The sequence below is a fragment of the Armigeres subalbatus genome, chromosome 3 (genome assembly GCF_024139115.2).
Source record: "Armigeres subalbatus isolate Guangzhou_Male chromosome 3, GZ_Asu_2, whole genome shotgun sequence".
Classification (NCBI taxonomy): Eukaryota; Metazoa; Arthropoda; class Insecta; order Diptera; family Culicidae; genus Armigeres; species Armigeres subalbatus.
The window spans coordinates 226,987,612-227,000,547 of NC_085141.1; the positions used below are offsets into that span (position 1 = coordinate 226,987,612).

The 12,936-nt window shown below is 38.4% G+C and overlaps 1 protein-coding gene across 3 annotated transcripts in view; it reads right to left on the reverse strand.

Annotated features, from left to right (window-relative positions):
• Positions 1 to 754: 754 nt before the first annotated feature.
• Positions 755 to 12,936, reverse strand: part of LOC134220501 (uncharacterized) — a 35,904-nt gene continuing 23,722 nt past the window's right edge. The window contains exons 6-7 of one of the 3 annotated variants that reach the window (XM_062699567.1): positions 2,248 to 2,381; positions 755 to 1,345 (exon numbers count right to left, since the gene is read on the reverse strand). In XM_062699567.1, coding sequence (XP_062555551.1) covers positions 996 to 1,345; positions 2,248 to 2,381 — 484 coding nt within the window. In that variant the 3' untranslated portion in view covers positions 755 to 995. Of the gene's footprint in view, positions 1,346 to 2,247; positions 2,409 to 12,936 lie in introns of all 3 variants that reach the window. The other 2 variants (XM_062699565.1, XM_062699568.1) reach the window with 2 other exon arrangements.

Below are 12,936 nucleotides of genomic sequence, written 5' to 3' on the forward strand. Positions count from 1 at the left end.
TATTGTTAAAATAACAATATTATCGTTGATTCAATTACACAATTTTGTAGTTTTAACAATCAACTCCTTTTGAATCAATAATAGAGTGATTATTAGAACCAACAATATATTTTTTTGGATTAATCGTACAAAATTATGCTGCGTGTAAAAAGTGAGCAGTGAAAATTAAGAAGTTTGAACGAGAACTGAGAAATAGTCAGTAGTGAGACGGCCACCTCTCTCTCACTCATACTCTCTCACCAACTCTCTCATTTACCCACTTTCTCTCTCTCACTCACTCGATTACTTACTCATTCTACACTCACTCCCACTCAATCGCTCTCTCTCACTCACTCACACACTCTCTCTCACCTACTCAATCTCACACCCATTCATTCTCAAGTATGAAGTATGGTTTTGTTAAGTTCGTTTCAGTTGATCGTCAGATCCCCACCGAGGGAAGTGCTTACCCTGCAATACATTTTCGAAGTATAAATCTGTCACATGTTGGTCATAGGGTAAGGGAGGTATTTTGGACCACCAGTTCGACGGCTCTTATTTTGGACCACCGAGTGCAAATTCCTCTTGGTGGTCCAAAATAAGAGCCCCCGTAAGGGTGGTCCAAAATACATCCTTTACCCTATGCATAAATCGAGTTTCAGACATAGTAATCAACCGTGTCAGTTTGTCCGGAAGTCCGTGTTCGTGCATTAGCTGTACAAAGGCAAAAAATCCGCATCGATTGGGGCGATTCTCTGAAGAAAAATATACATGCTTCCAGCAAAAATAATATCCTTTATTTTGAATAACATATTCTAAGCCTATCATATGTCCACTATTAAGGACAATTTATCAATATTTACAGTAATAAATTATGATTTTTAAATTTTCATTTACTCTTGTAATGTAGTAATAGTATTAGTGGGTAGAACCACAATAATTGTAGTATTATTCACATTAAAAAATGTCAACAAATCTGAATCACGACTGTAATAAATCACTGACTTTTTTGCGTTTTACCAACGACATTTCGTAGGAGGTGGCGGAGCTGTTTGGACGGGTTCGTAAACCCGTTGAAAGCTATTGTACTGATAGCTGCCACTGCTGTTGTTGCGTCCAGTACTATTGTTGTTTGCATAGTAAGGTTGGTTCATGCGATATGCACCTCGTCCTCTAGAATTGCCACCCATAAGCTGCTGCTGTGACGGACCATTCTGGCCATGTTTCGGTCCGCTATGAATGCTGTTGCCGTTGTTGTTGTTGTTGCTGCCGACGCCGGCGCCGCCAAAGTTTTCGGCGTTGTGCTCGCCGCCGGACTGCTGCTCGTTTCCCGACTTAGTATCCATTTCCAAGTGTTGCAGGTCATCTAAGGGCAAGGCAATGGAGATAGGGGCAACGAAATAAAGGATTAGAATACTCGGAAATAACATGTTTTCCTTCAAGAAACTATAGGCGTATATAATCGTTGAATGTTTATTCAAATGTTCCTCGTGATGATGGCTCCTCCTGTTCAGCCTGGGTTGTTTGTGTTGAAAAGCATGAATCCGCAGGTAATTCATTTCCCATATCCTTTATCGAGGCTGCTCCTTTAAGTTCAAATGTTAAAGCATTGATTTGTGGATTGGCTGAGAACCGAAAATTAATACCCTTCTCCGATCGAGATATGTTAGTGAAACGAATAAATTAGACAAAACTTTGTTGTGAGAATTCAAACTTTTGGACAGGTGCTTGATTGGCTTCTTTAGTTTGCATAAAATGCAATAAATTGGAATCTGCTTTCGATTAAATTAACGGAAATTAAAGTAATTATTATTTTTGAACAATTATGTTCTGTTTTAAATGAAAAATAGTTATATACAGCAATCAACAGATTACTTGAACGCGTTTTCGAAAAAAAAACATAAACTACCAAGATTACGTAAGTGTTCAAAAAGAAAGCTCAAGCAAAATAGGACCAGAATCGATTGAACAGTGTAAAACTGTCAATCGCACATTTTTCGTCTAGGGATATTGGTGAGAATTGTACATAAAAATAAAATCTTTAAAACAATAGTGAATACTCCGCTTGGTCGTCACCTGAAAGAAAGACCTTACATACTAAATTGATAGATTTTAAGAAAGACTGGATGGTTCCCAGTGATACGTTGACTTGCTCCAAGCTCGAGGATTTACGATGTTATTTTCTCCAAGATTCGATGACCCACAAACTTTGCATGGCATTTATATATTCAATCACAAAATTTGGCATGTTTTACACAAATACGGTACCTGCTGAAGCTGCAGAGTAAATTTGCGATGTTATTAGACCACCGGATGTCGACGACGTTGTTACCGTTGCCGTCGACGTTGAAGACATCGTGTTCTTCGCTGTCACTGATCCGGGATTGCTGTTTGGAATCGTCCTAGTTGAATTTGTATGAATTTTTAATCTTAAAGTTAAAAGTTTAGTATATAAATGGGTAAGAAATACAATACAAGGAATACTCTATATTTGGCAAGTTCAAATGGTTTATCCATCAAAATGGCAACATAGCTCCTATTTACTATACGAATTATACTTACGCCACACTGATAGACCAAAAGCTGAACTTTCCATATCATATATTTATATTTTGCCACAGTGAGAAAGACCAAAGATAGCCACCACAAGAACCTTCAACTCGCCTTTCCAGGCACGTTCTGACCGATGCGTTCGAAGTGTAGAGATGGGAACAGGTATAGTAAATGACCAACAGGACCATCTAGTAGAGGAATTTCGTATCTAAATCTTAATAAAACCTAAACAAATCTTAACTTCTCGTAGCATTAAATAGTCAACAAGCCAATATCTGCATGGCACGATACGCACATAAAACACTCAAGTTAACGACGTTTTTTCTTTGAAATCGACATTTGAAGGTCTAGCTGAGTTTGTCCACAATGGAAAATTAATTCCTTATACATCTCCATTTGTTTTTCATGTTCCTCAAAATATTTCTATAATTTACACTGTAGTGTTCATTCTCACAAACTTGTAAAAATAAAGCTATTTATGCATTTTTAAGGATTTTCTATGCATGCTATCCATATACCACGTGGACAGTTTAGGAGGAAGGGGGGATATGGCGAATGACCACGGCTCATACAAATTTTTGAAAATTTATATGAGCAATTGTCCATGTTAGGGGAGAGGGTATCTAAAACTGACCAAAACCTGTCCACATGGTATATGGACAGCCTCTAATATCGTTGGAATGTGATTTAGGTTCTTCCGACGGAATTTCATAGAAAATGATTAATGGCCCACTATTGGTCATTTAACCCTGTTACGAGGATTGCTCACACAACCATACTTTAACGAAAAATACTTTAATCGTACATTGGCAGACTTATAAAATATGGCTGATTGCAGTGGGCTGGACGTGTAGTGCGTATACCGGAAGAGAAATCAGCAAAAATGGTGTCTAGCAGAGGACCTGGAAGGAAGTCGGCTCCGGCGTACTCGCTGGCTGTGTGCAATCGGAGAAGATACGCGTGCAGTCGGTGTGCAGGGAGACTGGCGTTTGGCGGCCAAAGAACCTAGGTGAATGACCTCAGCTAAGTGGTTAAAACCTCAATAAAAGCAGTAAAGAAAAAGGCCTTAGAATGATCGATCTGGAATATGACTTTACATTCGGTTTTGCTCCAAACAACACAGAATGTGCGACTATTATTACGCTCGCGAATCGTATTTCCAGTTTGTAAGGCAGTTCCAGGTTTTCAGGGATTCCTTATATACATGGGACAATTATGTGTCTACCTGCATCACAGTGGTGGTCTGAGAGTGTCCCCGCTTTGGCCGGATAGTGATAGAAAGTTGAAGGTGTTAGCAATAGTGCCGCACGTTGACGTAATGAATGATTCGCTTCGGCAGTTGAGTGTCAGGGATGGAGACACCTTTTGTTACAGAACCATTTGGACTCTCACCGTGTGTGTGGTCTGATTGTGATTGAGAAGTCTCAGTAAGGATCCCATGAGATCACTGGTAGCACAATAGATCTAGGGTGTCGACAATGGGCTTCCTGCCTCCACTTAGCCACATTGTCACTTGAAGTGCGAGGCAAAGGAGTGTCTTCGATGATCTCCTAGCTCGATAGTCGCCCCCTGTAGTATTGCTTTATTGAGGGCGGGAGACCGATTAGAGCAAAAATCGTTGGTTTTGGTGAGTTGTGCGCACACTACTTTGTATTCATTAGATTGTCGGTGCTGGCGGCTTATCAAGCAACCAGTATGGGTTTCGTAAAGGTCGTTCTACCGTTGAAGCAATTCGATCGGTAACGGATACGGCTAGGATAGCGCGTAGTTTGAATAGAATTGGCATTAGCCATGTGCCTTGATTACATTAGATGTAAAAAATGCTTTTAATACCGCAAGTAGGGCAGCTATTGCAGACTCACTACACCGCTTGCAAGTTTTGAAGTACCTATGTAGGATTCAAAATAGGATCTTGATATATGATACCGATGCTGGTCAGCAGTCGATTGAGGTGCCCGCAGGTGTTCCACCAGAAATCGATCCTCGAACCAGTACTATGGAATATCATGTATGACGGAGCATTACGTTTAAATCTCCCAGCCGACGTGAAAATAAACGGGTTCGCGGATGATGTAAGGCTTAAGGTTACTGGCGACACTCTCGATGAAGTTAAACTTATAGCTTCATATGCGCTTAGCTGAATCAAGGAGAATGGCCTCAGCACATCACAAGACTAAGGTTGTTGTGGTACATTCCCGTCATGGGTTGCAGAAAGCCAAGATAAAGGTAGGGACCTGTACAGTTACAGTGACCTGCATAATAAAAAACCCACTTGCCGTTTTTCATACAAAATGGTCAATTTTGGAGATCTAGATCTCGATTGCGTGTGAACCAAATTTGCTGAAAATTTGACCAGAGCTCAGATATAACTTGAATTTTACCACAGAGTAATTCTCGCTGAGACCGGGCCACTATTTGCACGAGGTTCTTCAAAATGCCTAAATTTCTATTCATTCGAAAGCTTTCGGCGAGTACATTGAGGATCTGAGTTAAATTCTTCAGAAAGATGAACCCCTCGTTAGTTATAAACGAAATCATTTTAATGGACCCCTCGATTTTTGTCAATTCTTGAATCACTAAAACTCCATAACTCCAACATTTCTCAACCGATTATAGAGATTAGCATATCGTTGGATAGAGGAAGAATGTGTCCTCAATTTTCAATAATAAAAATAGAAGCAGCTGTATTCAATTTGGTTGCCATCTTGGATTTCTTTTAAAAAAATATGTTTCCGCGTAATTGGCAACTATCGATTTTGAATATAATTACATCGATTAGAAGCTTAGCTTATATTGTGCATTGTGTCCAAAAATCTCAGACGTATGTTTTTTCTATCAAAAGCTATGAACGATTTACCAAATTATTTTTTGAATGCCCTTGTGACCAACGAACATTATTTTTATGGTTAATATGATACTACGACGTCAGTTTCTTGATTTCATACACTATACTAAGCCAAATATGTTTCGAAAATGAAAAACATATCTACAACAGTATTTTACTTGAAGGGCTCAAAAGTTTTGAGCATAACGGAGCCGTATTCAAGTTATTGTATTTAATAATTCAAGAATTTTGGTATTGGTAAATCGTACATAGCTTTTGAAAGAAAAAAAATACACCTGAGATTTTAGGACACAATGCATAATATAAGCTAAGCTTTCCATCGATGTAGGGGAACTGTACCGGTTTTGGCCATTTCCTAATTTGGCCAATTTTGCGAATAACTCCAAAAATAAAGCAATTCGCGAGGGTTTTATTAGTTCCAACAAGAGGTATATCCCTCACGATTCAACGCTGCTTTCAACTGATCGATTATTTCGCAAAAATATTTTTTTTTCAGGGTTGGCCAAATTAGGCACTAAGTTGGCCAAAACCGGTGCACTTCCCCTATTAATATTCAAAACTGGTGGATGCGAACCTAGCAGAAACATAGTTTTCAAAAAGAAATCCAAGATGGCGGCCAAATTCAATATGGTTGCTTCTATTTTTATTCTTGCAAATTGAGGATACACTTTTCCTCTTTCCTACGATATGCTGATCTCTGAGATCGGTTGAGGAATGTTGGAATTATGACAGTTTTGGTGAGTCAAGAATTGATAAAAATCGAGGGGTCCATAAACGTGATTTCGTAGATAACTATCGAGGGGTCTATCTTTCTGAAGAATTAAACTCTGATCCTTAATATACCCGCCAAAAGCTTTAGAATGAACATAAATTTAGGAATTTTTAAGAACCTCGTGCAAATTGTGGCCCGGTTTCAGCGAGAATTACTCACACCTGAGTTCTACCATATTGCCATATATCGCGGTAATACAAAAACGTTTTTTTGGAAAAAAATTGATTTTATAATATCTTAAAAACCACAAATCTTAGTGTACACGTATATTCCGCAAACTTTTTTATATTGTCAAAATACGCGTTTTTGCACACCATATCGTATGAGGCAGTTTACGTCATTGCTGGGATGATGCCAATAGACATACTTCTGGAGGAAGATGTGGAGTGCTTTAACGAAAGGGACTCGGTATAAGTGCAACTTGTCAAAAGAGCAACATCGTTACTCAAATGACTGGGATACCGCTGTCAAAGGTCGTTGGACCCACAGGCTAATTCCGAATGAACAGTCGCTGGTTGGGATTTTAATACTTGTGTAACTTTTTAGTTGGGCCTCCGCTGGTTGGGTCATGGTCCAACAAAAAAGCAACCTTACGTCAGAATTCAATGTAAACACGGAAAGCGGGCACTGGGCATCATTTGTGATGTTCAAGTCGAAATACACGTGTTCAAATGGCTGTCAGTTGACCCAACTAGAAAACCGAATTCGTGAGTTGGGTTGAAGTTGTGCCACAACCAGCGAATCGCGACTGTATCGAGTTGGGTCAATTGAAAGCATGGATCAACTTCCACCTTACACACGTGATGTCACGGCGACGTCGATAGCGTGGTGCGTTACGGGGGGCAAATTTTTCACTTTGTTTACTTGCTTATATTTATACCACAGCGTAGATTGAACTCTGAGCTAGGTGCAGATTTACTTTTTGTGAGAGGATAGTCAGCTATGGTGTCGGTGTCAATAAATGAATTGAATTTCTCGGTGCTCATTGGGGTAAGGAGGGGGGTGATTATGAGATTGTGTCGGTAAGCCGTATGTGGCCCTAAATGACAGGAACGAAATGATAACATCGATTCTCCATGGATGCATGTGCACGCCGCGGAATCTGACCAGAAGAGGCTTGCTGCTCGTCGATTGACACGCTGCTGAAGTGTGAATCTATAAACACACGTTGAAGGCATTTTACTCAAATCACAGACAAACAGACGTAACACAGTCAAACCAGTGACACGATTTATTTTGCGCGATTCTGCCTATAGAGGCCCCAGTGATCAACTACTTTAGCCTATGACACTCGAAAAATCAAACGCCCAAAGCGCCGCTTTACTTTGCATCATAGCATGCGCCTCTAGGCGAGGTGCAAACAATAAACAACCTAATGTCAACTTCGTTCCATGGCGAGCATCAAGCTATACTCTGAAGACACTCTGTTTGCTGTACGTTGAGAACTTACGACCCCCAGAATATGAGTAACTGTGAATACGTAGAAAAACATACACCTAAAAAAAATATATTGAAGATATTCCTTTTGACTTTCTCTTGATAATCAGGTAATAGGCTCATATAAGTAACCACCACTCTCTAAATCTCGAACGATAGTGCAGCATTGTATTTTTTTTTGTCTTTGTTAGCGAGACTTTCAGCTGCCCTGGGCTGGCTCGTCTCGGCATAGTAAATTGTTAATATAAGCGTGATTTATATGTCGAAATTTGTAGGTGTACGCTCGCCTGTACGTTAAATTAGCGAAGATGGGTCCGTGGCAAATTGTACTTCAAGTGATGGGCTGTTTCCGTTCGGTAAAGCTAAGTTTTGTTCAATTTACAGGTTGTGAGAGAGGGATTCAACTTCGTTAGTTAATATTGGTCCATGCAATATCATTACCAATAACCCGGCTTATCATTAACCCATTATAAAACTTGAATTGCTATAGATACACATTATTAACCAATATTATTTTTCTCTTCATTGGGCTCCCTCTTTGATGGCTATTATGGATGAAACAAACACCAACAAAACATCACCATAGCATCGATTAGCACCGATTGGAACACCTAGTGGTTTATTCATCTTGAGCTAGACCAGGATGAATAAACCACTAGGTGTTCTAATCTGCCAAATTCACGATTCAGCCATCTTGGATTTTAGCATGGGAGAGCCAGCCAGTTTGTTTATGTTTTGCACTGAAAATGAATTTTTCACCCCCGCCTTCTTCTCGTCCACAAATTTGGCAGATTGAAACACCAAGCTGTGTATTCATCTTGAGCTAGACTTTACTTTAGTAAAGTCTACACGCTCATTTTGATTTTACTCACCGGTGAGTAGTTTTATATTGCTGTCTCTTTTTTTCCCACAGTAATTTTACTCACTTTTTGAAATAAAGTGGAACCACTCAAATTTTGAGTGGTTCCACTTTTTATAAAAAGTGAGTAAAATTTCTGTGGGAAAAAGGAGACGGTAATACAAAACTACTCACTATTGAGTAGACAAAAATGAGCGTGTAGCTCCTTGCTAATAATGCGTTGCTTTTTGAAGCTAGGCGTCATTGATTCGAATAGATTGTCCAACAGATGCCGCTAGTGTTTCCGATGACGAAGATTCTTCATCTGATTTTCACTAAGAGTTACGTCTGCCCACAGTCCCCTTCTTCTCTCATTAAAAACGCAAAAACAAATCTTCTAGCGTAGGATGCAATGCTTGTTTTTTTTCCTGGGTTATTTAAGTGAGACGAAGGTGAACATCTGTTGCATTTGCGCAACCGGTTAACTCCATTGAAAACTGCACACTATTAAAATAAACTTGTCTCAACATCATGGTTTTAATATCAGAACAATGATTTAGAACATGGACATGGGACCCATATTTTCAACAGTATTTGGTTGTCATCCACGAGGACAAAAAACAAAGGACAAAGACAAAAGTTGCCTGAAGATCATGGAGAGGGAGAAGCTAACAAGGAAAATGAAACAATCGCAACAAAATTTTATGTCGTCCCTGTTCGCGTGACTAATATCTAGGTTACTTCGACCTGGCAGCCAAAGTACCGGTACTACAAATGTCAAACCGATGTTGGTGATGAAACCAAACATGCACTACATCATGAATTCATGATGCATAAATTATGGCCAATTGAAGCCAAGGATGTTATCGATCATTTAGTAATCTGCGTTCGATCATTTAGTAGTTTGTCCATAACTCATTCCAGAGGCTTAATTTTAAAATGTGTTGTATGGTGAACTTCTAGTGCGAAGATTTTTCTACAACTCTGCCTAACAGGTCGATGTTTGATTTCTACTATTAACGGAGTTAAGGCGCCAGTTGCAGTAACTCATACTAAATGATAACAAAATTGCAATCTTTTAGTAAAAGTTACTGCTACTAGCGCTATAGCTCCGTTATTAGTGAAATTCAAAGAACAAGTTGTTAGACAGAGTTGTAGAGAAACCTTCGCACTAGAAGTTCACCATACAACACATTTTAAAATTTAGCTTCTGAAATGAGTTATCGACAAACTACTAAACGATAAAACGCAGATTACTAAATGATCGATAACATCATTGATTGAAGCTTGTTGAAGCATAATTTGGTAAAATAATTTAAATGACTACAGCGTTCTAGTACTTATGCTTCTACTGGCGCACAAGACTAGAGAAGTTAGTCAAGTTTGTTGGACTCAGTGGCGCCAGGAATGGTGGGACAGGTAAAACATGTCCTACGCATGAATTTTCCTGGGTGGGACAGTCAAAGCATTGTCCTACCCATGAATGTGGTAAGAACATATGAAGTCATTGGATGGCAATAATTTGTGTGTTAGTAGAAGATGATTTTAAGTTGATCCGAGTCCAAACAATAATCATACATGTTTTCGGGATCCAATAGCAATAGACTACTGATTGCTGTTTAGGACTTCAGGCACTTTAAAATCCCTAAAGCGCTCAAGCATGTTTAGGTTTTACAGAGATGAAATAGAAGTTGTTGTTATCTGCAAATGCGATTAATTAAATATTTTAGAAGTTATGATAAAGCACGATTGAATGGATTATTAAAAGCCCACGGAGAAAGTCTTCTTCAAACCTCAAAAGGTCTATTGAAATCTGAGGAACCAGAAACATACCGAAGACCGCTCTTAAAGGGTTCTGAGCTCCAAAAACAGATTCTTTGACAATCATGCGATTTTTTGGTAGTTTGTTTTGGATAGCTAAATCCTGGAGGTAATATGAAATCCTAGCAGTTAGAAATATTTGATTGAAACCTTTGATTTTTTTTAATTTCCGTGACCGGTGACTGCTTCTGGAAGCTTGTAAATATATTCGATAATCGATAATGGAAAAGCAATATTTCCCTCTCTTTCTTCTCGAAGAAATTTTATCAAATTATATAAATATTCAGACCGCAAGAACTTTTCAAGTTCTGATTATTTTTAGAATAGACTAGTTGACCCGGCAGACGTTGTCCTGCATAGTAGGCGAAAATGAACGTTGAGAACTGATGCCTATGCGAGATTCCCATACGAATCTTTATTTTCGTATTTCATGATTTACTAAACTTAACTAATGATTTTAGACTGAGGAAATATCATATACACCTGTCGGAAACTATAACGAATGTAACTGTTGAAAAAATTAATAAAATCCATTCAGCCGTTTTCTAGTTATGCGGATACGAACACGGACCATTTCTTTTTTATTATATAGAAGATTACATTGCAAGCATAACTTTTCCATTTTGAAATGGTTTTCATATCAACATGGTACAGTTATGCTTTCAGCGGCAGTACCGTGATGTGCCCTAATTTCGCGCGCGCCCTAACTTCGCGCATTATAAAATCATTTATTTTTTCAATTTTTAGGTGCCAGTCAAAATTGAAAAATCTGGAGGATTACAAAATATCATTGTTGTTGAATGTTTTTCACGAAACAATTTGAAAAACAAACTTGGTTTAGTACACCAAATAAAATTATTTCAATTTGAACCTCCCATCGACCACCATATTTGCTTGTGCTTAGCACAGCGACGAAGAACATGACCCAAGTAAACAAATGATTTTACTGTACAAAACTGGCTACTTTATGGAAATATTTGTATCCATTATGCTCTGTTGGATATGTTTATTCGTCATTTCTATTGAAAAGTGTAAAATTGTATGTATTTTATGTTTATTTAGGCTTTGGCTTTGTGCGCGAAATTAGGCAATGAGATTAATTGGGGCGCCTAATTTCGTTTATTGTTGTTGCGTTGTTTTATTTGCAACATTCTAATGAAACAAAAGCAATCTAATTCAGGTTTCACACTGAATAGAATCCGAAGAGTTCATTCACATACGCTTTTTATCTAATTTTCAGGCGGATAACCACCGTCATCGACAAATGTTGACTTGAAAAATCTTATAGATCAGTGCCTGCAATAGCTATCAAAGCCGATGTGTATAATGATGCTAAAATGTGCGATGTGTAAAATGATGCTAAACTTAAGATAAAACTACAGCAGCTTTTTCGATAATGTATATAATATTGAAGTTGTCTTGTATAAAACACATATTTGAAGATGTCCTATGTAAGAGATAGCGGAATTTAAGACTTTCTTTCATGACGTCTCGAAAATTTAAATATTTTTTATACACCAGCTAAACATTGCTCATACAATGCCTTTTTTCTTAAAATATGGTTTATATTTCAGAAGAAAACGAAATTTTAGGAATTATGACTTGTGTCAAATAAAATTCATGAAGTAAATTCTAAGCAAAGCTCCAGGGTCGAAATATAGGCACATACCATTTCGACTAAAAAATGGGTCAATGACGGCTGTCTGATACCGTTATCTGCATATTTTGAACAATGGATGCATGCTTCTATTGGTTAATTGATTATATTTCATCAAACCAATAACGATATTCAATTCCAAACATGAGCGAAGTTAGGAACACTTTTGCGCGAAATTAGAAACTATTCTATTTTCTTGCGCGAAATAAGGAGCATTCAACGGTCTCGGATTCATATCCCATTTTTTTTAAATAGCAGCAAAATTTGCAAGTAACATTTTTTTGAGAACCTCGAATCCTTCTACTACGTGATGCAGTAGCAAATGTTTCCAAATGGCCCCTACATGTATTTTAATGAATGTTTTAACTTTGTCAGATATAAGTGCGCGAAATAAGGGTACTTCACGGTACAGGTAAAATTTGCATCGATTTCTCAATACCAAATCGGCCCAAGTCGGAGACATGATCGGTGGTCTAGCGGCTATCGTTTCTGCCTATGAGCAGGGGTTCGATCACAGGCGCGGCCTTTCCTATTCTGTATGCCTTAGTTCTTTCTGTGTTTCACCTTCTACCAAAACGATTCCTAACGTTACAGCTTGAACAACAGTTACAAAACCTACCGTGGTACCGATGGGAGGACGTAGAGTTCTCTGCTCCTTTATTAAGTATAGGTGTCCCAACTAACCATTCTTTTCCCTCCAGCATTAACAAGAACGGGGCAAGGACAGATCTCGACTGTTGGAGAGTGCCTTGTAACGCGAATCGCTTAATGCTACTGTTAAACCAGAACTGTTGCCCAAATCGGCATTTCCTTTTTGTCCTACCCACGCGTCGGAACGTGTAAGAATAATTATTGTCATTAATAATTAGAAAATAAATCATTCGCTCCTGAGAGTTTACTCCTCACAAGAATCCTATCGTAGGATATAACAATTGTTCGCAGTTCGAAGCTTTATAAAATAGATTCAACTTGCCGTAATAAAGTCCACCCCCCTTTTCTATCCCCCTGTAGTTACGCCAATGAATAAAGCATCA